Source organism: Haliotis rubra, unplaced genomic scaffold, assembly GCF_003918875.1.
Source record: "Haliotis rubra isolate DU_JTF1 unplaced genomic scaffold, ASM391887v1 Scf739, whole genome shotgun sequence".
Classification (NCBI taxonomy): Eukaryota; Metazoa; Mollusca; class Gastropoda; order Lepetellida; family Haliotidae; genus Haliotis; species Haliotis rubra.
Window position 1 is genome coordinate 51,167 of NW_025767456.1, and position 27,398 is coordinate 78,564.

Consider the following 27,398-nt stretch of genomic DNA (forward strand, 5'->3'; position numbering starts at 1 on the left):
GACTGAAGACCTACGTGGGTACACTGTGTGAAACCCATTTTTGGTGTCCCCCGCTGTGATATTGCTGGAATATTGGTAGAAAGCTGTGTAGAACCATACTCCCTCAATCCAACCATGACTGAAAGCTTTGGGAAGTCAAGGGCAATGTTGATCTCAAAAAGTTATATAAGAAATGTGGATGGAATGTGAGCATACTATAGGTAGAAGGGAAGTAACTCGCAATGATTTTGTCGTACCACAACCAAATGTTACTGATTCACTTGTCAATGTACATGAGGACTTGTTGAGTACATCAGTTGAAATTGAGTAATGTTTTCAATTGGTGCATGAGTAATAGTATACTATTCACACTTTGCTGAGTATCAAATCATGGATTCAACAGAAAACTATGATGTGGGGTCAAATTTGGTTTAAATATGTAAGCTTATTGTAAGGTGGTTTCAGTTTTTCATTTTGTTTTGTGGATCCCATACCTCCTATTGACTGGTGTTGTGTACTTGTCAATGACTTGTTCCATGATGTAAGTGCATAAGGTTAGATAAAAGTGAGCGTTTGCCTAAGGAGTGGCTACCATATTATGTATCTAGTTTTAAATAGATACAATTTTCAAAATATTGTTGCAAGCAACGATGAGGGCTCCTTGGCTTTAGTTCTATCTAGCTTAGAGTATCCGTCACATATCTGATGAAAGTAGTTTTAGTTAATATGAATCGTATCACTGCTAGTCAAATGCTCTTCCACTGGAAGTACTGGAAGGTCTTTGAGTTTCCATAAATTCATCACAAAACCGATTTTCTTAGTTTATAAAATATCACTTCGGTATCATGAATCTCAAAACAGAAGAACCCTTTGTTTAAACAGTCGGAGAAACAGAAAATTTGGTGGCCTTAACTGCATAAGTTGCAATGCTCACTGTGATTCACATTATGCGAATTGAATGTACGTCTTTCTTTAACAACAAAACATAGGTTTCCATTGATCTATTCTCAATAACAGATATATACAAAAATCAGCAAGGACTGCTTTATTTTCACGACGAAGCCGGCGAGTGGGGGGTGTTGAAAGATTTTACTGGCGCTTCTTTCAGCTAGCATAGCTCGGCTACCGCCAACACTCACAAATACAGATGCATCTAACCAACAAACGGTAATACTTTTAACATGCACCTTTGTATCTTTTGAGATACAAATTGCCAGCTTTCATTGTGCTCCGAAGAGAACCAATGAAGACAGCAACTAATAGGGAGCAAAATAGATTATTTTTTTCATGTCCAACCGTTGTCGGTGTCACAATTCACAGGTATAATGGGCACTGGCAGCATGCGTGCATACACATATTTTGGTCGAAATCGGACAAAATCTGAGAATTAAGGGTGATTGAAGCGAACATTTGGGGGTTTTGAAATCGTCCAAAACAGACCGAAACACGTTTTTGACACTCGAGCGGCTCGCTGAAACACAGCTTCAGACCAGAGTTCCCTCTTAGGAGTGAGTTACAGTTACTCACCCGGTAACTTTTACTATGACCGTGAACGCTCTTTCCTTAGGAATAAAGAAATCCCAATGATTGACATTTTTTAAAAGCTGCCTAAAGACATACCTCTTCCAAAAGATTGAATTACAATGAAGGAATAGCACCTCTACTGCATTGTATTTTAATTTTGTGTAGCGCTATGGGGTTTTTGGTACATAACAGATCTACTGTATTATTAATATTAGTATTAGCTCTGTGCCAAACATTACATTGTTACACTCTTGATCTGCATTACATGCCGTTACATGTAGGTGACAAGTCGTGATTCTCATTTAACTGTCTGTAAACACAACTCTTGTGCAATTCGACCGAAAGAATCACATGTTTATGCTCTTTATCATGATGTATTGCCTACTGATAGAGATACCTGGCGAGTTGTGATGCAGATTTTTGCTGCACTGTTGGTAGACACCATTTCCATCTAAATATTAACAGCAGCCAAATTGACATGTTGACACAAAGCATTCGTGCTCTGTATTTCTGTCGCGTTTGCCAATAAGGTACTCCATAACGCTGTTTCTTTTCCCTGAAATTTTGTTCCCTGTGAAATAAGATCCCCTGAATGTAGTAGTAAAAAGTAAGTCTTTCTACATTTTTTTATTTCATCAATACATCAAAACAATCCTCAATAGCCTGTTAAATGGGATACTGCATCCCAATATGCATATACATCCATATGGCCAGCCAAGAATTGCTGTTTGATGTTACATAATCTGTTTGTTAAATTGGCATATTTAACTTTTCTTTGCGAGGAGGTTTGGCACCTCCTCTTAATTGCATACACGTAAGATTGTTCTTTTTCAAGAATTCAATAATCTTGAAGATATTGGGATGGTTTTCTAAACAGGAAAGCTTCCTGTGCCAGTCCTCAACATGATTAGTAGTGCGGGGGCCTCGGTGGCGAAGTGGTTCCACATGGTCCTGCCATGGTCACCCTCCACCCAGTACGATGTCATATAGTCTGTAAACTGTTCCACCCCAGGAGGTGCATCTTCCAGGCCTGCCACACACATCACTCACACAGTCCACTGGTACCAGGGTAGCAATCGCTCGTCTTACAAGACGACCTATGTCCGGGTTGTCCTTATATTCAGTTACCATTCCAAGCTTCTGAACTTTCTCCAAACACTCTGGCTAAAGTGAAAGTAGCAACCCTTTAATATGGCATTTTGAAAAGTCATCTTGATGGCGTTTTGAGCAGCTGACTCAAAATCAGTGAACACACTCACTGGATCCAATACAATGTTCTTAGAGGCCGCTACATTCTTCACATTTTCAAAGAAACGTTCATATGTCGACTGCTTTTATCTGGGAGCAGACCATACACCAAAGGGCACATCTTATTTTGCACAAAATGCATGAATGGTGTAAAGCTGGCGGAACACACCAGGGCACTTGTCAAATGTTCCGTCACAGTAGTACACATCTGCTTCGAGAGAAGTCGCAGGTTCTCGTCAGTCGCGAAGGTCAGGATCTTGTCATGGTCGCCGTGAGAAAACAGCAGGAAGTTGTCATTGGCATGCGTCTTAGTATATGCATCGGGAAGATCTATTGCTGATCTAGTTGCTGGCAGATGGGGATGTCTTTGGCTCGGGAGCGGTATAGAGCAGGACGTACACTGTCAAAGATGGGCACTTCTGCAATGATGTCAGGATTCATCACTTCAGACCTAGAACAGAGAAACACAATGTTAAATTCAAAGAAAACTGTTGTAGTATTTTAGTATTTAATAGTAATTAAAAGTTGCCAAGCATTTATGTTAATATTTACCTGATAACTCCTCCTGATAAAGAGATGGAATTGGTTTAAATCTTTTCGACAAGGTCCTTAAGATTGGCCAAGAAAGAATCTACAGCGATTCTATTCTCCACAGATGCATGGTTATGATGGTCTCTGTAGGACGTGAGAATATTATCTTTGGTGTTAACCGTGGCATGGCAGTTCTTCTGGGCGCAGTTCCAATGGACAGATGTTCCTCGTCTCTTTTAACTACAAACATGTAATTTTGGAACACTAAGTACTGACCACCTTTTTTTTCACGACGCAAGTGAACTTGTGATTTCACAGCAATTAAGGTACTCCAGTAGGGGTATTCTCGGGACGTGGACACCCTGTGTCCTGTTAAAACAAAGTCCAGAAAAAAGTTGGGTTACTAAGCTTGTTAACGCCAGACAATAAACAGAGTGTGTGATTGCAAGACTTCGGGCAATACTAGATTGTGAAATTATAAGGAAACGAAAAAAGGGGTTTTGTTAACAGTTTTAATAAAATTATAAAACACTGTCGGCAAACACAATGACGCTGATGTCCCCACGGTTATTAAACATCGATAAACCTCAATTTCATTTGGAACAGCGGGGTGGTTGTGTGACGATGTCGTTGACTGTAGATTCAGTTGATTTACAACCCTTGATGCCGAAAACACCAGTCATTGCTTATTCTCTTCATGATTCTGTATGTGTGTCCATTCACGCTGAAATATCTTCCGCCTCGTGATGTCGGAAGAAATTTGTAATCTAACTGTGCGTTTGCCATAGTGAAAGTAATGTATTGACCCTATTTTGTCAGAATTATATAGTACAATTTCCTGACACTGATTAATTTACTCACCTAGCGGTGTATACTTGTTGGAGTGAACATATTTTATGAAATCAATCAACACTGAAAACAATTTCTGAGTGAACTCACTCACCTAACACAGTCACATGCTTACCACGCTTACTAGAGTGAACAGAGTTCACGACACCTTGGCAATTCCGGATAACAGTTCGGTCCACGTCCTGTGAATGCAAAAGTTCAGGTTGTCCACGTCCTGAGAATGAACCCTTCAGTACTTTGTATCAGTATCCATTACACTGTTACGCTCGGGCTGTTGTAAACTGAACTTGTGAATCAAGAGCAAGTATATATACTGGAAGTACACCTAACACCTCGATACAGGTCGCCTATTAAGTTTGAAAATCCGTGCAAACTGCAGAAACCCAATTGTTACTCTTTGGGCATTAGAAAGCCAGCGAGTGGATGTTGTTGGTAGATTTTACTGGCGCTTCCGTCAGCTATCTCAATTAACGCTAACAATCATGAAAAAGATACGTACTAAACGGTGATACTTTTAACATGCATCATGAACAGAAATGATCAGCAAACTTTTGAGATACATACTGCAAATTTTCATTGTGCTCTCTAGAGAACCAATGAAGATAGCAACTACGGTGAGGAAAATAGAATTTCACTGGTTTCTCTGTTGTCTTTGAAGATACATTTAAACAAATTATTTGTTACTTCAGTATCGTGCAGCTTATGTTTTAACCCGCTGACGTTCCAGCTCAGAATTGACAGCTCCTCGTCATAGTCAATTACATCGGTCGTTGAAATTCACATCGTCACCCATATCTGCACGTGGACCACGCTTTGCAGTGGTAGTCTCTTTATAGGAGATATCTGTTCTCCCGCGCGAGCGCTCATCTGACAGTGAACTACCTGAGGAAAGTTGATCTGTATCATAAATTGTAATGTGACTAACAAATTGCCTGCTTTTAAATTTAGTGCTATGACTTTTTCTGTTTTTAAATGACAATGTAATGAATACATATATGTTTTTGAAATAAAACTCATTTTGACTCTGTACTTACAATGTCTATTAATGCAGACTTGTTCTCGTCACTATATGGCTGGAATAATGCCGATGTGACGTAAAGCCCAACTCAACTCAACTTATAGGAGATATCATGAGGGGGAAATTAAGCAGGCAAAGTGCCACCAAGGCATCCCAAATGCACATGTTGAGATGTAGAGACAACATGCGGATCTTGGTATAGATCCAACATGCCTTGGGTATTAGTTATGAACATGTGACTGCACACTTACCTAGTAGTTTTCCAGTGCTATCCATGCTGTCACGGTGAATAAACGTGTACAACTTGCCTGCGTCTGTAGGGAATCGATAAGAAACAGCGCAAGTGCGTGTTTGAAGGAGCTGCCAGAATCGTCCTCGCGCTTTCCTTCAGACTGTCGCATGTTTTGCACGGGTAATCTGCCGTATAGTAAATGTGGGAGAAACTTATGACACATTCGGTAATGTATCCCTGGGCCGTCGGGGTCCCCAGTTTCTTCATCTGTCAAAACATAGGGGGTTTGAGTGTTAGCATTGTTTATCGTGACTGGTACGTTGTTGGAATCCTTTTTGCGTGATTTTTGGCGTGGTGTGCCTGGAGTTGTTGGTGAGTTTGTTTGGCACTCTCTTCTTTCATTCGGGGCACGTCTCAAATAGTTTTTTTTAACTTTTAGCTACCATACGCTATATTCACATGGATAATGTTAAAGGTCACATGCAACCAAAAAATCAAACATAATTAAAACACAATTATCACTTATTCATGACATATAATATACATTGCTGGTTATGAAAAAACATATATGCAAAATTATAAGCGTACAATCGCAAATCAAAAGTGCAATATTGTGTACTTGGGTTCACTTCCCAAGAAACGAAGCAGCCGGGATACCGAACCCAGTCAGAGCGGGTGGGTGTGCACTCAAGTGTAACGGCTGGTTCATTTGCAGATGCCCTCACCGCTCATTGTGTGTGTATATAGAGAGATGTTGGGTTTTGTAAATACATGCTCATTTTTTGTGTATAACATTTTGCAATCAACAGACATCATAACATGTCATGTGTACAAGTATCACACCTGTCTGTCTGTGTAATTACATAATGTGACAGAGACCGAACTCGGGCCATAAATCAATGCATTCTGTTTGCTTTTAAGTATCGAACTGAGAAAGTGACACGGTAAGAAGAACGTGTGGTGAAATAGACAAATGAAATTATATAAACAGTTAATCTACTGTCATAACATATAAAAAGCTCGCGCCTGTGAAATATCAACAAAACATTAGAAAAATAGCTCACACCAAAGCCTTCACCGAGTATTCACCGGACAACCCGCTTCCAAGCTGCGCGAACCTATTTCACTGCGCACGTGCTATGAGCGCAGCCCAGCTGTTGAAACCACTTGAATTCCCCCACGCGCTGAGGGAAAATTAGTGAATCGTTTGAACTACGATTTCGCGCGTTTTTTTTCATCGCGTTATTTTCAACTTAATAAGTTGAATTTGCAGTTTTGAAGATTTGTTTCGGTAAGTCCATACCGAAAGGTATCAGAATCTGCAAAGTTGTGTTTTACGTTGCATGTGACCTTTAATGTTGCACACGTTTTAATCAACAACTTTGATGGCGCTCTTCAGAAGTGACATAAATAAATGAATAAGTACAGTTTTCAAAACGTTTCCAGTGTTGTATCTTGTAATTTTGGTTTGGAAAAAATCGCCAAGAAGCCTTTGAAAGTTTTTGAAGACAACTTTTGCCCAGAAGTCGCATTCAATATGGCGGCCACCAAGAGACCTAGCCACAATCAATGAAAATGCTTTGTAGGAAGGTACATAGAGGCAAAGTATGCAAAGTTTGGAAGCCATAGCTCTGATAGTTACAGAGGAGAAGATTTTGGGAGAAAAGTAGTCATGAATTTGCTGAAAAACATCACCAAAAAATTCAATCCAAAATAGCGGCTAAACGGTGCATTTTAGCGTCTCGACCCGTCCAGGCAAAATTGTAGACATTTCGATTGCGCATCTGCTCAGGAAATTTGGTAGTCATTGGATCAGTAGTTTTGCAGATATTTGCTGTTGAAGTTGAAATTTTTGAATTAATTTTGAATTATCTCCCCTTTGCTATTGGGCCTCGAGCCTTGAGATTTTTGCACTGTCGGCACCTTGGTGATTTTATTCAAGCGATTCTGTCCAGCGGTGCTTTTTGTACGAGTGGTACAACATACGGCGGAATAATAAATAATAAAAACATTAACGATTACAATAGGCCTCCTGCTTTGCAGCAAGGAGCAGGGTATGGATGAACGAAAGTGTGAAGCCCAATTCTGAATTCACAATTGGTGGAGCCACAATTTTCTTCATTCCAGAGATATGATTAATGTTTGTGGAAAGAGGCCCAGGGTCAGATGAATTACAACCACACTTTACTGACAACCACTGTCAATCTCTACAGAATGTAGTCACTTACCTTTAGAGCTTTTGTACAGTATGAAATAAGTGTGTGTGTGTGTGTTTGTGTGTGTGAGAGAAACTACTTGGTCTAGTTAACAAGTTCTTACAAATTCTCATGAATTTGCCATGATTACAATACTTGTCAGCGCATTACCTGTTTGTTTCACTTGACTCCTAGAGGTCAAAGGCCGAATACACCCACAACTTATAGTAACAAATACTGTGAAAGTGACTTGCTGATGGGGCCTGAGTACACACAGTTCACGTACCAAAACAAAAAGTATTTTTTAGTTCAAATTTGTAGGGAGATTATGTGCCAAAAGTTTATTCTTGGCTTCAAGCAAGAAATGATCTGTCATGAAAATCTCGTATGTTTAGCTTGTGTATGGGATGATATTAATATTTCGTCAGCAACAGGTTAAAGAACCTCCAGATGTATGCCACTCAAAAGAAGCTAAGGACAAAACAATTTTTTTATATTACTGTAATTAATGTGATGGTATGACAGATTAACGACAGACAGCCTGTTTTAGATTATTTTTATATTTGGCAAGTGCATATTGTTTAACATATCAGGTTATATCCAAATGTATATGTAAATGTATCTTGTAGAGATCACTACTGGATGTTACTTGAACAGAAAGCTTCCAAACAAGCTCTATCAAGACTACTGACCTGATTAAATCCTGGCTTCAATTTGTCCATTGCAGAACAGTGCCTCTCAAAGACTTCATACGCGAATTCTATTTTGACATGTATCATGCTGTATTGGAGTTATTACCACCTGAAACATTTACATTTCTGTGTGTATCCTGTATTCTTGGGCTTATTCATACTTATTCCTAAACAAAGCAGAAATTAACGACTGTAATAAAACTAGAATACGACTTAACAGGGTACTTTTAAGAGCAACACACACTTTCAAATTTTCTTAAATTTGTTCCATTATTTGACACCACTGGGATACTGACACCCTTGGAATATGTATTCCAAACCAGCAGACTTCCGGACATTGTCTGCAAAATGAAGCAGGATGAACTTGTGAAAAAATACGTCACAAGGAACAGCATGTGGCTGTGTAGGTGGTGACTGTCCTGTTCAAATCCACATTCCCTTATTGGAGTAGTCCAATCAGTGAACTCATGTTTCAAACAAAACATCCATGAGCAGTTCAGATTTGGAATCCTTTTAAAGCCTTTTTTCACAATAAACAAAGACATCATTTGGAAACAGAGGTTTTATTCTGAAGTCATGATTTAAATGTATCATTGCCATCTAGACTGATTGCTGACTATTAAAAAGCGTGTTTAACATATGGCGTCTTAAGGCAATGATCAATGTGAGCACGTGACCAGCTATAACAAATCCCAGCATCTCAGACTCCCACCATTCCATGCTCACACCTAATGCCAAATTTTTCCTTTCAGTAAAGAAGCACCTGCCACAACAAAACTCATAAAAACCATTCCATATTTACAGGCTTTTGTCATAAAGAGCCTTGTATCGAAAATCATATTTGTAGCTATGGACTGACATAGAAAATGCCCTTACTGAAAGCTAATGTATTACATTAGACATGGCAATGTTGAAAGTCAGCGATGCATTAAATACATGCCCATACTAGAGATTTCCCAGTCTAGATGCAGACTCGGGCACAATCCAGATACACAGCAGGCGTAAGATGATACAAGACGTCCACAGACATTAATAGTATCACAAAGATAGGACAGCTGGACGGTCCACATGTGTGGCTGGGTTCTGTCTCCCGACCAATGACAACTCTTGTCTTGGCTGTCTCTGTTCACATGACTACTCCCTAATACACTCCCTCGAGTTGAGGAATATACCAATTTGGGACACTGCAGTTTCATATACTGCAAATAGGACATTGTTCACACAATTTCATAAGTTATTTGTTGTTTCAAAAAGAAAGAAAAAATCATAACAATGGAAGAAGCAATCGTCTCCACAACACTGCCAGTTATTTTTCATTTCATAAATATTTGTCAAACAACCTAGCACCAAACTGAACAAGAAAAAACGTTTAAAACACTCCACTTCCAAAGAAATATGTATCTCAAAAGGTGTTAATTTTAAAGGGGTAGAGGCACTAAACACCATTAAAAGTCATATCAAAGACAGTAAATTTGAAAAATGTCAGAACTTTCAAGAACCAATATATGCTTTACAATCAACAGACCTAAGCTAGGTTTCCATATACTTTGAGTACACAAGGAGCGAGTTTGAAATATTTCTTTTTGTCATATAACATTCAGCAGTAACAATAAGAAACTTTATGAAATTGGTTAGTCACAAACCTGAATATTCCACACTATGGACGTCCATCTGTACATGTTATATGGATAAATATATGACTAATTATTACATCCTAATTAGTGTGTATGTGTTTCAATACACCAAAAATATGACAGCACAAAGTACATACAAACATTTGGTCCTGTATTGATCATAAGAAAATGCATAATTTGTCTACAAACTTGGCAAGTATGGTAAAATAAACAAAGCTTATTCACAATTTTCTAAATATACAGATGTTCGTATTATTTGCATGATTATTCAATTGTGAAATTATTGGTATAAAAAGAATGACAAAAACACTGTAATAAAACAATGAACAGATTAAAAGCTTTATGATAGATATGAATGAATTAAATGGAACAAGCATATTTTACTTCCCATATGTACAGTCAAAAAAATATAACAGCCTCATCAGAAAATAATCACATACGTAAGCAGATATATAATGAATTAAAATAACAACTAAACTTAAGACTGGTAACTTCAAAAAGAGGCTGAGTTTCCATCATAACTAAAAGGCATCTAATTTCATTCCTACGGGGTTGAATCTGACATCTAAACCATCAAAATATGCAACTAATCAATCATTAAATGAAGCTATTTAACAACAGAATGGTAATCCAGCGATGATGGCATGAATGCAAGCTTATTGTCTGTCATTTCTGTTCCCGATGAATGGAGGAGATGGAGTATAGATTCAGCACTTGGGATATCACTCACTTCCTCTCACACTGCTGTGCTGCAAAAGAAACAATCACATGACTTAAACGACAGTCTTGTTACAATGACAGGCTCTGGAAAGTATTCAGTAATTGCAATAATTATTGTTAACTCAGAAAGACTTTGGAAAAATATGAGTGTGGTCTTTTCATTTTCCCTCTCATCTAGGCATATTTAGTGAGTGAGTGAGTGAGTTCAGTTTTATGCAGCTTATAACCATATTCCAGCTATATCACGGTGGGGGAGACCAGAAATGGGCTTCACACACTGTACCCAGGTGGGGAATCGAACCCGGGTCTTTGGCGTTACGAGCGAACGCTTTAACCACTAGGCTACCCCACCGCCCAGGCATATTCAGAAAAGGATTACAAGCATCAAAGTATTCTTCTTCCATAACTTATTAAGTCTTATTTTCTAAACAATTCTAGGTCTGAGAAAATTCCCTCACTTGGCCACGATTCTGTAACCCCTACGAAACCTGTTGGGTATTGTAACTACTGCAACAGTTTTGTGACAGTATTCTGAGGTTCTAACAAGGCATAAATGAAAAAATCATCACTTGATTCAACATAATGCGAAACCTTACACAAGCATTATTTTCCTTTATCATTTCCAAGCAAAACTTCTAGGAACTTGCTGGGGCTTAAACTCAACTAAAGAACATAACAGTTTCAGAGGCAAAGTGACAAACTTAAATCAAATAAATCTAATGAGTTGTGGGGAAAAACATACTTTCTGTTGTCTCCATTGACCTCTTCCATCTGCCTCATGCATTCAATTCTCTCCACGGAGATATCTGGATCCAGCTCTGTCACGCTCAGAATGGCCTGCGCCAAGGCCTAGAGAAGGTACAAGGTCAAACATAAGACAAGTATCACCATAACAGGAAACCAAACTAAACAGTGTTGCTTTTAAAGGTACATCAGTGGTATTGGAAGGGTCTTAAAGTGGGAGTGCAACAATGGTGGATGATGGTAAAACACATCCACTAGTCTACGTAAGTAACCTGTGGAATGACCAGGTGTGTCCTAGTAGAATGATACATAAATTATTGTCTGAATTAAACTCTGGAATTGAATTAATAGTGTCTGCTGATGTGAAGGTCTTAAATATATCAAAGGATTTTACTTCTAAAGATCATAAGGCTGTATGAAGACATGAATGAGGACATCAATATCTTGCAAGATGTCTTCTGCCATTTACTCAATATCCATTGCTGAACAAAATAACCCCCAGACTAAAACATTTCCTAGGTTTATGATTTGCACATTGAGGGTAATATTAACTTTGCTCTTACCTCGTCATGATCGAAGTCATCGGAATCTCCCTGAATGACAACCTTTCTCTCCACTCGTGTCTCCACAATGCCGTCCTTCTCGGTCTTGTACTGAAAAACCAGACATACATAAGACTAAAGGTGCTACACTCTGGACACACAGACATGCAAACACACAACACCATTGTGTATAGTCTTCCCTCTTTTTGGCACCTTGACTCCAAGATTGGCATATACTTGACTTGAGAAAGCATTATATTCAGCACCAGCTTATATCTAAAATGATCTAGCTTTCCATTATGCTATTTAACACTTTTACCCACAGAAACTTATGAGGTAGAAATGATTATCACGTGTTTTTAACTCAGGAATGAGACTCCCATACGTTTTAAATGAGAAGTCCTTCAAATGGGTTCATTTAGGAAGTTCATTCTGAAATTCTGAAGATCAACTAACTAATGAAGAACTATCATACAAACAGTATCAACAAAATTCATTGAACCATATTTAGCCTGGAATATAACTCCCTGTACTGAACATTGCTTAAAGAAAGGACTTTTTGAGTTCCAGAGGATGCAGAACACAAGAAACAGAGTTATCTTCTTTGCAGTTGTGAAGGAGAGGGAAGACCTGCCACAACCACCAACACAGGCAGACAGGAATCAAACACATGGTTAGTTCAAAGGAGTTTCATGAAAACCAGAATGAGAGAACATGTCAGGCTCCCAACACCACTGATGTTTACTGCGCTGTGTTTCCAATGTAAATGCTTGTCTTCGCTGGATCTCCTATGCATTGAAACAGGCGATGAAACAACTATGAACTTTGTAAATTTGTTTCCATAACAAGATCTAAGCTGAAATGTGTAGCTTTGTTCTACTTCTAGTGACACTGTTACAGTGCTACTGTAGGATTAGGACAATCCTGTGTATGTCTATTCTTGAACTCCTCTAAACTAGCCAAACACACACTCACACAATTTAAATACCATAAAATTTGCTTGTATTTAGCCAGAGTATATCACTAATGTGTGAGGAAATAACATTTCAGTTTTTTCTATTAAAAGTAAATCTCTTAAAATGTACACACTTATGAAATTTATAGATATGAAAAAAATCTATCTAAAAAAAATAAAACAATAAACAATTCTCTTATGATAACAGTGGACTTAAACTTTCATTTTTTAAATGTAACAAAACTGATGATCTTTCCTCACACAAATAGCTTTCCCTCAACAACGGGAGTATTCATAGTATTCCTAACTTACTGTAGTTGTTTCGACAGTTTGCGTCTTGGTGCTATGCGACTGGGAACTAACAAGGTAACCATCCTCCATCTCAGAGGGTAGTGAGTTCCCTTCTTTTTCATAAGTTACAGTTCGAGTCTCAGTTTTCACGAGGGGGACATTCTTTGTGGAAACCGGAGTGTCATCGACATCGGGGTCGTACTTAACGCTCTCAGTAAGGACTGTAGGTGGCTATAATAATGAGATAATGACACTACGTCAGTTACATCTCACTATTACATTGACAACAAAGCTGCTGCTGCTGCTGCTACCACAATGCATGCACAACAGATATGCTACTGCCAAATGGTGAGGAAACTTAAAATACACTACTATGCATACTAAATTTCCAACATGCATATTTTTGGTTTGAATGTAATTTGAGTCCTACAAATCAAGATCCTATCCATGCATGCAAGAAGCCAAATGCATGCATCATTTCACAATAGATATTTGTAACAGAATTAACCGAAATTTGTTTTCAAGCTCTATGATGCACTAAATGAAGTCTAAATTCACAAAATTAGTTCTATGATGAAAAGTCCCAGCCACCTACAGCCAATAAAATCTTGGACAATTGGAAAAAATCAAATTTTTAAAAATAAAACCAATTGGGAAAATTCATAAAAATTTGAAAGAATGGAGTACAAATATCCTACCAAAGAGCAGACACTAAGTTTGCACAGCTGAATACAGGAAGCATGATGCCTACCTGTACACTAGGATACAGAGAGCTGGCTAAATACATAGCTACAGTGTAACTACTTGCTTGTCTATATGAAGGATCAAGTGGGGAATAACAAATAACACCAATGAATAGGGGAATGGCTAATATTGTCTCTAGTCTACATATATATCATTTTATATATCTAATGACTCAGATGGATGAACATTGAATGGATGGATGGATAGGTAGCTATTGGAGCATGATACAGTAAGCTAGGTGATAGAACATACATACACATATATAACATACACAAACAAGCCTTAAGTAGATAGCTGAAAGTATGCATAAAAAGACTGACATAAAGGATATCAATGTAAGTTGATAATGAGCTGGCAAAGTGGCAGAGTTCTGGCACATTTTAGTGACACAACGCCATATGGCAGTTTGATTTTATTTCTTTTTACAAAACTGTCCCCAATTATTTGACCTTTTTGAATGTAAAAACAAAGCAAGGTTTCCAAACTCCATATGGCAAGATCACTAAGTCCAAAGCCTGCCCACTCATTCAATTTTAGTCCATGAAAATCAAACAAAGCTATGACAGCAAAATGAGGCCTCAGCAATGTTCTTTCTTAATATCAAAGTCATAGACATAAATTTCAAGGAGCCTCAGGGTCAAATTTATACTGTTAATGCTTTTTCAAATTAAAGGCAATTTCAAGCCTGAAAAAATAAATTATAATTGACAGGCCAACCAAGGAGGCTTTTTCCATTTATGTTCCCAAAAGTGAAAATATTAATAAGCCATAAACACTAATGGATCACACAGCTGATAGCATGGCAGGGCTTCTGTACATTACTGTGCTGAATAATACTAATAGCACTGGTTTTGCATTCTTGTACATGACTTCTTGTGTTAATGATTAAATAAGCAGTTTAAAAAGTTATTATTGTTTGAGAACAACATAATTTACCCAATGTGTATGTCTACACATACACAAATGAAAAATATATTCCTTAATAGTCCATGTTATACATAAATGGTTAAAATATAAGTTGAGATCAGAAAGATCAGTGTATGTCTGAATAACAATAATTATTGTAAACCATCCACCAAGGTTGTTGTAGACTTGCTGATGGTTGAAGAATTTGAGCCATGGCCCTCTTCCATAACACAAGATTTAGAACTACCAGTATCACCATGTAATACAAACTGGTATGTCAATGGTAGTGTTTATGGAACAGGGCCTTGAATATAGGTGTTATGAGAATATATGCAATGAGAATGATTTCACCTGATTTCATGCAACCTATTGGTGCTGACAGTGGTGTTAAATGTTAGATAACACATATTCAAAACCTGCAGCACACGTTTCCGACATAATGATACTGCCAAACCATACATAGAGAGACACTGTACTCAATAGGTCAGCTCTTTCACAGTCTTCTTCTGAGGTATTTGAATCTAGGGGCCCCTAAATTGTTGACTTAGTAATTTAGGATTATGTCACTTTGGCATTCATGTTCAATTTAAAAAAGTAATGTAAAAATTTGAGACAAGGCAAAAAGTATGCATCGGCTGTTACCACAATCACCAGATTACATCATGTAGTGTGGAATTGTTTTAATTTGAAATCTTTGGGTTTCCCTAGGTAAGTTAAGAGCAGAGCTTCAACATGGTGTGAATTTGAGGCCACATGAAATGAAGATTTATTTATATTTCTTTCTTTTATTTTAGTCAGCATAGTTATCAGAAGCACTGATAGTTTTTGAACACTGTAGCACCGGAGAGACTAAGTAAAGGGAGAAAACCATAACCATTCATGCTTAAAGAGCTGTAGCATATACTGAGAAGTAAAATCTCATACAATAACATGTAAACAAATGATCTTGCATAACTTAGATTTAACAGATAATTCCTAGATTCTTGTACCACGTACATCATTCCATCTTAGGCTTGGAGGTAAGCTTACTGCAGAATGTAGGAGTTGATGGATGAATGTTGGATGCGTGGTGCAATGAGTACAATGAATCATGCAACATGGTTCACTATTTTTGAGAACAGTTGAAGCCAACATGTAAGCTGAATGACACAAATGTGTTTGTGTTCATGAATATATCTCTCTAACAAACACAAGTGATATGTGTCACGAATGTTCTTAAAGTATAAAAGTTCTTACTGAAAATGCTCCTCAACCAAGTGGATAAAATGCAACATGGTCTTACATGATCGGACTTGACGCGGTTCCTGTCGTCAGTTCCGTACCCTCCCTTTCCTTTGGGTGGCACTGGTGGTGGCACTTTCCCGGGACGGCCCGTGGTGCTGGTAGCTGCTGGGTTGAAGAATGGCATTGGTGACCCGTCAGAGAGGTCAAGGCCTGTTTTTATACGATTTGTTTCTACCCGCATCTTAAAAAGAAAAGAAACATAAGTTCAGATATTTGACAAACACTTGTGATATAAACATTCTTGAAATCAACATCCTTATACAGAACATTTTTGGTGTATCAGCTTGCCTATGTAATCCGTCTGGTGGCTTGGGTTATCTACATCATCTATAATTCACATGCAAAACTGAATGAGATTACTTTCATATTTCACTGTATTAATTGTTTGACAGGGACAATGTTAAAACATGAATTCTGATGTTCTGTAAAGACACACAGACAACACACAAACATATTATATTTGACCATGATGAAATACTCATGCAAACAAGCCCAAAACATCAGTTCCAGCTCACTATACTTGACAACATAAACACCTTTCTCGCTACAAGTTACAAAATAGTATTTAACTGGCTGGCTGATAATTTGGGCCACGTTAGTATAGGGAGATGATGTTAACCTTGTGTGGGGGTTCAACAGGGATGAATTCCATCTTGCGATCAACGAAACTTTCATCTCCAAGTTCTGCTGTAAGTGGTCCTCCTCTGCCCATACCAGGGCCAACGCCCACTCCACCGTAACCTCCAGGGCCGACGCCCACCCCAGGTCCGAAAGATCCCTGTGATAAAGGGGTGTCAGTTAATACTAGGGTCCTTCAGCAGCAGATACAGAAATCTATTGGAACAAACGCCAGCTGGGAGAAGTGAAATTAGTGGAGTCCAAATTCAGGATATTAGTAATTTTTAAAAAAATAAAAAAATTGTTTTGGATCATTCTAATCATTCATTGATGAAATAAATATAAGTCCCTGGTAAGATAGCCAAGGCATAGAGCTCCCTCAGTTCTTTATATAACAACCAAATCTGTTGTATCTGATGACTAAGTCTTTTAGCTATAGGAAACCAGAAGTGACACTACACAAAACCCTTGCCTGGCGATTGACAATATATAACTGATTATCACACCAATCATCAGCAGATTGTCAGAGTGTAACAAACAATGGGTGTTATATCTAACATCAGCTGATGTCAGATGTTTACAGTTCCATTACAGACAACAGGTCTATCCTGGAAAGTAAATGCGTTAGTACAATGTCAAAGAAATACATAAATGATCAAAGATAATAAGTCACATTAAAATCAGCAATTTACAAAGTGAGGAATACAGAAATAATAAGTTAAAACCATATGGAAATGTCATGTTAAAAATTTAGACAGACATCAAGGATTGTTAACTAAATACATGGTAAGTCCTGTTAAAGCTTCTGTTGTGAGGGTTTCCTAAGTAATGCAACTTGTCGGTTACAAATGTTGTGTCCAAGTGACAGCTTCTCTTACAGCTTTGTTAATAATTTAACAGATGTTGCTGGTGCCCTATGAAATTAATTCTCATCTTCATTCTCAATTCAATTGGAACCACAACATTTATTAAATCAATAACAACTATTGATGAGTCGGCAAACAAGACGATTTGATGATGAAATGATGCATGAATCACAGGTGCAACACAAGATGAAGGTGAGATGTGCAACAATCTCATGGAATGATACTCATCAACAACATACTTAATAAACTATGATCAATTGGTCAATAGAAGTCAACACTTGACAGGCAAAATTGCCTTTGTGTTTTGGAGGTGAGACGACAACAGGTAGTGGGGAAGGATGTTTGCCAAAACACAATGGGGACAATCTGACAAGAAGCCATTAATTCAGACAACACCACCGGACATGTGGTCTAACCTTTTCAGATTCTGTTGTTTCCTCAGTCTTGCCAGCAGGTTTAGAGCCAGACTGAGATGCATGAGATGAAGTAGACGATACGGAATCTGTATCTCCTCCCTGGGGGATATAGGCTGTCTTGCATACAACCAATCGTACATCTTCCTTACAGTATACACACATGTGCTGCACACTCTTATTCAAGATTACAATATACAATCTTATAGAAACATTTAAGCAAATAATGTTTAATTGATATGTTTGATATTCATGAATAAAAAAATGTCTTTAAAAAATGCACAATTTCTTTTGGAGGAAAATGATAAAAGCTACATAAAATGTTCTGTTAAAAAGTGAGAGTTCAATTCCATATTTGCCTCAATAACGTACAAGGATTATTTCCTTTTTTCTGGTTATCTGCATATCATGTATCCAAAAACAATTGAAGATAATGTGCTTATGATAAAATCTACAAGAAAACATTCTGTTAAAAAACAACATCTCTGTTCTTAATTGGTCTGAAAAATGTACATGCATTATTTTTTGTTTTGTTTTATCTGTTTATCATGGAACCCAAACTGAAATGCATGCTGATTACTCGATTTAATCATGCATTTTGTTAGTTTCTAAAACATTTTTCTTGTCTGGTCTAAAATTTTGTTTCACAATGACGATCTATGAACAGTGTGTAACATCAACGAAGCAAGCACAAATGACCTCTCATACAAACACAACATACATCATGGCACACTAACAAAGCATGTTCCTCCAAACACGCTAACAAGCATGCCCTCACTGAAACACTGGCGCAAACAACTATCCTACCTTCCTGAAGCCAAGGCGTAACAGCCCTCTTCATCAATTCCAGCTAGGATTTGTCTACTTGTATCCAAAGCACAAACCACATACAACATTAGTAGGATGCTGCTGGTGGTCAACTAATGGCCATTGACGGTAAAACAATGGCAGGTTGTGGGTGGAGGAACAAGTTAATTTTGGAGTGTGTGGGTGGATCAGACAGAGTCTTGGTGGAATGACATAGGCATGGGTAGCGTGGGGGAGGGTATGGGTGGAGTGGGTGGCGGAGTGGGTGGCAGTCTGGGTGGTGTAGGATGGGAGAGGATAAAGTCAAAATGACCTGGGTAGTGAAGTTTAGAGCTTGTGGGGAAAAAGGAGGGTGTGACCAAAGTGGGGAGATAAGGGGGGGTGTCTTGTGGGGGTGAATTTTTGGGAGGGGAAGTTAAGGGTATGGGTGGAGTGGAAATGGCCTGGGTGGAGCTGGGAGACATGAAGACACTGGCCTACACATTTAAGCACTAGGCATGCAAACGTCCATACAGAATGTAGCTCGTCAGGTGACACATTAAGACTCATCCATCCGAACAGCAGCCTCCAGCTGCCGACATGGGAATAGCAGTTGAACATATCAACATGCAACTGTTAGACACAGTAGCCCATGCCATGTTACTCCAGATGCAACAACCAAACCAATCAAGCAAACCAAACCTTCTTCTTTGGATTTTTCCCTGCACACAAACTGGCCATAAAAGATGCCCGTTTGTTCTTATCAGATTTACCCTTCTGGAAGAGATGACCAATGAACGAGGTGTAAATGAAGTGCACAGGTAGAAATGAACCCAACAGTCTTTCACAAAAGAACAAAACTAAATCCCTGACCACAATAATGACTGTAGAAACGAGGAGGGAAAAGGTATACCCATCTAAAAAATCATGAGTGAACACACAGTATACCATGAAAGGTAATACAAGAGGGCAGGGCTGGAGAAGGTGGAGATGGAGTAAGTGAATGGATAGGGTTTTATATACTGTACTGTATTGCTGCAATAACACACTGAGAGGACAGCATACACTGTTGAGGCACATATACAGCTTTATGCTGTGATCAGCAGTTCTCATATACATATATAAACTACTGGACCATCATAGGCTTGACAATTATGCTTGTGGTTTGATAATTAACAGATCCTCAAAATGAAGGTGAATACTTATGAATTACGAGGGCAAGAAAACTTGATCCTGATTGACTTGCAGGTTATCCAGCCATAAGATTTGCTATGTCATTGCTTGAGTCACCAGAGTTTAGATAAAGTGAAATGAACCTACATTGTTCATAACAAAACTGGGAAGCCTTTAAGTATTTTTTTTTCCAAATGCCAAAGCAGTCTTTTAAATAGTTCATATAACAAGATAAGTATGTTATCAGAGTGAGTGAGTATGGTTTTACGCCGCTTTTAGCAATATTCCAGCAATATCACGGCGGGGGACACTGGAAATGGGCTTCACACATTGTACCCATGTGGGGAATCGAACCTGGGTCTTCGGCGTGAAGAGCTAACGCTTTAACCACTAGGCTACCCCACCGCCCCAGCATGTTATCAGAGATACTGGTAGGTTTGCGCAGAATGAAACACAACCAAATGGGAATTGTAGGAACCGGAATGTTTCTTCAACCGTGTGGTTGGTGATGAATGATGATGAGATGAGCCTATCCCAAAGCCAAATAGCATAAAAACTAATCTTAAGATAAGCTGGCATGTGGATATAGTGGGTTAAGCTCTGCACATCTATCTACTTAAAATCATGCAAAACCTTTTGGTGTCTGTCCCTATCTGGGGCATCACGGCCACCTGCCTCTCTCCCAGGACCATAGGGACTTCCCTGGGTCAACAAAAGCAGGAATGAGTACAAGAACAGAACTCCCACATTCAGTTCTATCAATGAACACAAACAATTATGTCAGAAATATTCACATAACACAGGAGCTGTCAACAGAATATACAAAAAGCATCACGCAATAATTATGCAAGTCTTTAACATATAAAAATTGTAGAGCAAAAGCATTGCTTTATCTTAGATGAATATCCTAAAATTGAAAAAAGGTTATTGGCATGCAACATATATAAGGTACATAAACATGCAAATACTGCAAATAGTCACCATGTAATAATGTGAAATAAATGTATTAAAGAGAAAAGAGTGTTGTGAGCTGTTCATGAAGACACTTCACTACAGCCCAAGTGGAGCTTTCCTGTAATAATATATGCATTCTAAATTGTTGAAAAACAGTCACCCACATAAAATTCTCACATAAATGTTCAGTGTGGGATGTTTCTCTATATATTCTTTTCACACTGTGAAGGAACAAGAGCAACTGACATCTCCACTTGAGCTTTTGTTGTCAGTGGCTATATTTGATTTTGACTAAAATAAGACAGATTCCGACTAATGTAAGGTGTTCAGCCAATAACATATTGCCATATCAAGCTCCTTTGTCTTGACCTTTAGAGGTACCTCCCTCTTTGACACAACTGCTTCCAACATCATCTTTAAATCGTAAGCTCGTGTCATTCAGTAAGATCAAAGGAACTCAACATGATCCTGTTAATTTGTAATAGTAAACATCCCTCCATGAGAAATGTCTACATCACATTTATTCTATGTTAAAGAGAGAGATACATCTTTGTGTTACAAAGTGCTACACAGCATGGCTATAGGCTTTCATTTCCCTTGGGAAACATACATGACACTTTCCCTTTTCCTCCCACACTGTCATTATATGTAGAGTTGGATGTAATAGCAGCTGACAAAACCATTGCAGATCCCAATTTATGTCAAGCATTTCCTAAATTCACTTTCAATTATCAATGTAAGACACATAAAATGAGATACTGCAAAAGGTAAAAACCCAAGCAAGTTCCTTACAGGAATCTGAAAGCTGCTGGAAAATGCGAAGAAAAGATATAGTGTTATGCCGAGTGATGAAGAACAAGCTCAAGAAGCAGGCAAGGTCACGGATGATGAAGATTCTTCCACCACCCATCAATCATTTGGTGGGGTGTTCTGATGTCAATTTGAAAAAGGATTTTACCTTGATCTTACAGCATTTCAGTCATATTCTTACACAACAGCTCAATGTTGGAGGAAATCCCCTAAATAGTAGATGTTTACCATTTTGGAGAAACCGACTAGCATGGATATGACAGACATATCAAGGATCATAATCAGGGCTAATTTGAGATTTAACCCATAATCTGTCAATCCTTGCTTTGCTAAAGGGAGACAACTTTGCATTGGCTGAAGTCAGTGTCACGAAGACTAAAATAGAAGAGAAGTCAGTAGCAGTGGGACAGCATAGTTGTTAAGCGTGATACCATCGGTGATATTTGTACGGAGTTGTGCCAGTGCAAAGAAAGTGTGACATTTAATACCAGACATGACATTAGATCTATGGCCATTCATGATGCACACTAATGTATGCCGAGACTAACCAGTCAAACACCGCCTTGATTGCAGAAACTGGTACTCTTGGAAGAGTATCATATTCTACAGGAGGTTCCTGGTTGGAGCAAGAGAGATACACCAACGTATATCTTCGAAATGTTAGCAATCAAGATTGTGAGACTCACTTGTGAGAAAGATTATGCAAATGAATGAACTACACCCATGGTGTTAACAATATGACAATGAAAAGGTGAAAAAACTAGCCATGGCTACCATGCATAAATACACCACTGTGAGCTATGATTCAGGCAGTGAGCCGCTAATCTACTCCCAATGCTTCAAGCTTGGTCAAGCAAATTGATTGGGAAGTTAACCTTCTCATCGAGATCAATTCCACCATAGCCAACACCAACAGGAACTTCGCCAGGTCCATAACGACCATCCCGTGACTTTCCATCCTTGTCTTTTCCATCCTTGTCCTTTCCATCCTTGTCCTTTCCATCCTTGTCACCTCGGCCAGATTTGCGAAACTTCCCAAACAGACCCCCTCCTTTCTTCTTGTCCTTTTCTTTTCCTTTTTTACCCTTTTTGTCTTTATCCTTGCCATCTTTATCCTCACCTTCATCCGAGCCGAGTCGTTCTCGATTTCTGTCTGCATCTCCAGGGTATGCTCCAAGCCCTCCATATCTACTGGGATCATGTTCAACATCACCTGGGAAACTACTGTCAGGAGATCTCTCACCATCTTTATCGTAGGGGTATCTCTCGCCGTCTTTACCATAGGGGTATCTCGCCGTCTTTTCCATAGGGTGACCTCTCGCCGTCTTTTCCATAGGGCGACCTCTCACCGTCCTTTCCATAGGGCGACCTCTCGCCATCCTTTCCATAGGGTGACCTCTCGCTGTCCTTTCCATAGGGCGACCTCTCGCCGTCCTTTCCATAGGGCGACCTCTCGCCGTCCTTGCCATAAGGAATTCTCTCGCCATCTTTGCCATAAGTAAATCTTTCACCGTCTTTTCCATAGGGTGATCTCTCGCCGTCTTTGCCATAAGGAATTCTCTCGCCATCTTTGCCATAGGGAGATCTTTCTCCATCCTTACCATAAGGATACCTCTCGCCATCCTTACCATAGGGTGATCGCTCACCATCTATTCCATAAGGATACCTCTCCCCATTTTCACCATAAGGCAGTCTCTCACCATCTTTCCCATAAGGCAATATTTCGCCATCTTTTCCATAAGGCAATCTTTCACCATCTTTCCCATATTGATATCCATCTTTGCCAGGAGGGTAACGATCATCTCCATCTTGACCAGGATATCGCTCATCCCCTGGACTGGTACCGTACCGTCCATCTTTCCCTGGTGGGTACCTCTCCCCATCCAGACCAACATCCCCTGGGTACCTCCCATAACTTCCTCGGTACCGTTCAGGGTCTAATTCACTGCCCTTCTCACCATCCTTTTCCCTTCGCCTATCCTGAATATAATTAAATAACACACACAATATTTTTGTGTATTACATTCAGAACAATTTATGATCCTTAAACAGCCACATATGGTGAATGCCAGCTTTAACTGACAAAAAATATTCATGAAAGATTTTTCATACAATGAAATACCTGCCACATTTCCATCCTCAAAGACCGTTAGATTCAGAGAAAAAGGATAACCATGAAGATTTTTCAGGAAGTTATATATTGAAGGAGGCAGATGTGAAGCATGTTGCAACACACATAGCACAAGCACAAGTAAGTAAAAACCTTCGAGTCAGGCGACTTGTTATCCTGGCCCATCTTAGCTGCCAACATTATCTCATCCTGTGAACAAATACCATCATGCAACAGTAACTTCTTGCTCCAAGCAACATAACCAATGCTTGCAGAGCGTGATATGATGGATATTTACACAAAAACAACCAAAGCGCAATCGATAATAATGTGATGAAATGTGAGTCCATGGCTCTCATGACAGAGACAGTGACAATGATTAAGACATTGAAAGGTAAAACCTCTTAAAAAGTGAGCGAAACACCTTGTGTATTGATTTGGACAAACATATTTGATAGAATTTGTAAAATGTCATTGAGGTGAAAAAACTGCATCCTACCATATCAAGACCAGAACTGTCTGGTTGATGTCTTGGGTCTGCTTTCAATGTTGCTTCATCTGCTCCCTGTAGGTAAAACCAAAACTAAATGTAGCTGAACTCAAATGAAATATAAAATACATTACCTCCATATCTACCATCATATCAAACACCTCAACATCAGTGGTCTACACTCACCCAGCCTTAGTCTACCACCACTCCATCCGTTTCTACATTCCCTCCACCCTGGTCTGCTACCTTGCCATCCCTTGCATACACTTCCTCAACCCTAGTAACCCTTGAAGATTCGGGTCAGAATTGGTCTTCAGCAACCTATGCTTGTTGTAAGAGGCAACTAACGGGATCGGGTGATCAGGCTTGCTGACTTGGTTGACACATGTCATCGTATTCCAATTGCATAGATCGATGCTCATGCTGTTGATCACTGGATTGCCTGGTCCAGACTCAATTATTTACAGACTGAGGCCATAGAGCTGGAATATTGATGGGTGCGGTGTTAAACAACAAATCAACCGGAACCCTAGTCTATTACCTCACCATCCCGGGTCTCCACTTCCTCAACCCTAGTCTATTACCTCACCATCCCGGGTCTACACTTCCTCAACCCTAGTCTATTACCTCACCATCCCAGGTCTACACTTCCTCAACCCTAGTCTATTACCTCACCATCCCTGGTCTACACTTCCTCAACCCTAGTCTATTACCTCACCATCCCGGGTCTACACTTCCTCAACCCTAGTCTATTGCCTCCTATTGCCACCATCCCAGGTCTCCACTTCCTCAACCCTAGTCTATTACCTCACCATCCCGGGTCTACACTTCCTCAACCCTAGTCTATTACCTCACCATCCCAGGTCTACACTTCCTCAACCCTAGTCTATTGCCTCACCATCCCAGGTCTCCACTTCCTCAACCCTAGTCTATTGCCTCACCATCCCTGGTCTACACTTCCTCTTACCTGTTCATCACTCCTATCCTCAGACTTGTTAAGCTCTGCTAATGCCACCTTCTCATGATCTTTGTCCTTGCCCTTCTTCTTCTTGCGATCTTTCTCTTCCTTTTCCTAACCTCTTCTTTTCGTCCTTCTTTCTTTTTTCTTCTTCTTTCTCTCTCTTCTTTCTCTCCTTCTCTTCTTCCTTTGATAACTTTTTGGGTGGTGACTGCCCTTCCACTGTGCCTGCCTGCACTGCCATAACATCATTACCACCATATCTGGGATCACTCGTCATGGTAGCATCCTACAAAAATGGAAACAGTTTTTACCTCTCTGATTACAATATGATTTATAACACAGAAATATTTGTATTTGCATGTTTTACAAATTCAACATTAATATCATTCACATTAACAAAAATGAGCCTATAGAATATGCACAATACAGGTCTACTGATTAATATAATCATGCTGTGTTTGACAAAAATTAGGCATATCTGATTTATATCAGCATCTTTTTATGCAGTTTCATAAGTACTTTCTTTGGAAAAATTCTAACTCAATTCCAGGCTTTAACTGTCACTGAATTAGCGCTAGCTTCCTGCAACAAAGTGACTTGCTTTTGATTTGAGCTCTCTGAACTCAGCAGATCAATTTCAAGTGGAGTTACATATAACACTGCAGTGCCTACAAATATATAATGATAATCCAGGAATATTGGCCAATTCAAGTTCGTGCATATAACAGATTATTATTTGTACACACAACAAACCCCCACCCCCGAAATGCTGGTTTTCGATGACTCCTAACCTGGTCTGTAGGTGCCTTGTCTCGCCTGTCTGCTGTGTCTGTTGAGTACTCCTCTGGCCGCTTCTTCAACGTTCCCCCTTCTTCATCTTCATAAGGCTTCACACCAGATAGACCCAGTTCTGAGATCGGTGTCTTGACAAATCCCTTCTTATCATGTCTGTCCCTCTCATCTGGGAGCGACCTGTCTAAATCTCGGTCACGATCATCTGGGTGCTTCTGCCTTCCAGTGTTGGTGCATCTTCTGGGTAGTAGCCATATTGGTCTTTGTATTGTTCTCTGTAGCTTGGACGCATAGCCACTAAAGCAGAACAAGTGAAGTAATTACAGATGAGTAAAAAGTCAAAGCAGTTACGTTTCATCATTGAGACATTAATAAATTTGCTTCAAGATTATACAAAATGACGTAAGGTCTATTTCTACTGATCTGTTTCACTGAGTATGGTTAATGGCCACTCTTGGTTAATATTCTGCACCATAATGTCTAATGGGCTTCACTCACTGTTGGGGAATTGAATCCTGGTCTTCATGCTTTAACAACCAGGTTAACAATCTAAGCGTAAACAAACTAAAACCGCTTATCAAAACTGTTAAAAACTAGAAGACATGTCTTAATTGACTACAAACTGTAGTGAGCGAGTTTGGTTTTACGCCACTTTTAGCAATATTCCAGCAACATCACTGCTGTACACACCAGAAATGGGCTTCACACATTGTACCCATGAGGGGAATCGAACCCAGGTCTTCGGTGTGACGAGCGAACACGTTTAACCAGAAGGCTACCCCACCACCCTGACTACAAACTCTACACAATTAAAGCGATTCATGTGCAAACGAAATATTAAACTATATAGCATGCTTGTTTACAAAATGAAGCCACTTACTGATTAAGAAAGGCAACTTACATTCATCTACACTGCGTGTTCTCTGATCTGCATATGTGTGACGTTTCTGGTTGGAACGGTCGAAATAAGGCTGTTGTCTGTCTAGGAGTGCTGACGTTTGTCGTGTCTGGTACAATGTTCTCCCAGAGTAGCGGAACTTGGAACCAAGGCGGGGGAATACTGTGCTGTTTGTGGGTGCTTCTGGTTCTCGCAACCTGCAAATGTAAATAAAACAAACTATAGTTCATAGAAACATCAAACCAAACTATTACCCAGGATTGGTCACCCTGTACAGAACGCGTTAATCTACCCTTGTAAACATAAAGGGTTTACAGAAATATGTGCAGAAAATATATAAGTAAGTACACTTACAAATTCTGTGAACATCAGTGACCAACAATAATACTTTGTGTGGTTTATCATATGTTTCACTATCAAGGAAACACTCTCTGCCAAA

General features: G+C 39.1%; 1 protein-coding gene across 1 annotated transcript in view; it reads right to left on the bottom strand.

Annotated features, from left to right (window-relative positions):
* Nucleotides 1-8,815: 8,815 nt before the first annotated feature.
* Nucleotides 8,816-27,398, bottom strand: part of LOC124259811 (band 4.1-like protein 3) — an 83,015-nt gene continuing 64,432 nt past the window's right edge. Inside the window, exons 12-26 of the mRNA XM_046694014.1 lie at nucleotides 26,963-27,156; nucleotides 26,249-26,358; nucleotides 26,061-26,156; nucleotides 25,276-25,374; nucleotides 24,318-24,383; nucleotides 23,972-24,028; nucleotides 20,578-20,646; nucleotides 19,474-19,548; nucleotides 17,989-18,087; nucleotides 16,708-16,866; nucleotides 16,087-16,269; nucleotides 13,176-13,385; nucleotides 11,930-12,019; nucleotides 11,365-11,471; nucleotides 8,816-10,651 (exon numbers count right to left, since the gene is read on the bottom strand). Coding sequence (XP_046549970.1) covers nucleotides 10,639-10,651; nucleotides 11,365-11,471; nucleotides 11,930-12,019; nucleotides 13,176-13,385; nucleotides 16,087-16,269; nucleotides 16,708-16,866; nucleotides 17,989-18,087; nucleotides 19,474-19,548; nucleotides 20,578-20,646; nucleotides 23,972-24,028; nucleotides 24,318-24,383; nucleotides 25,276-25,374; nucleotides 26,061-26,156; nucleotides 26,249-26,358; nucleotides 26,963-27,156 — 1,627 coding nt within the window. The 3' untranslated portion in view covers nucleotides 8,816-10,638. The remainder of the gene's footprint in view (nucleotides 10,652-11,364; nucleotides 11,472-11,929; nucleotides 12,020-13,175; nucleotides 13,386-16,086; nucleotides 16,270-16,707; nucleotides 16,867-17,988; nucleotides 18,088-19,473; nucleotides 19,549-20,577; nucleotides 20,647-23,971; nucleotides 24,029-24,317; nucleotides 24,384-25,275; nucleotides 25,375-26,060; nucleotides 26,157-26,248; nucleotides 26,359-26,962; nucleotides 27,157-27,398) is intronic.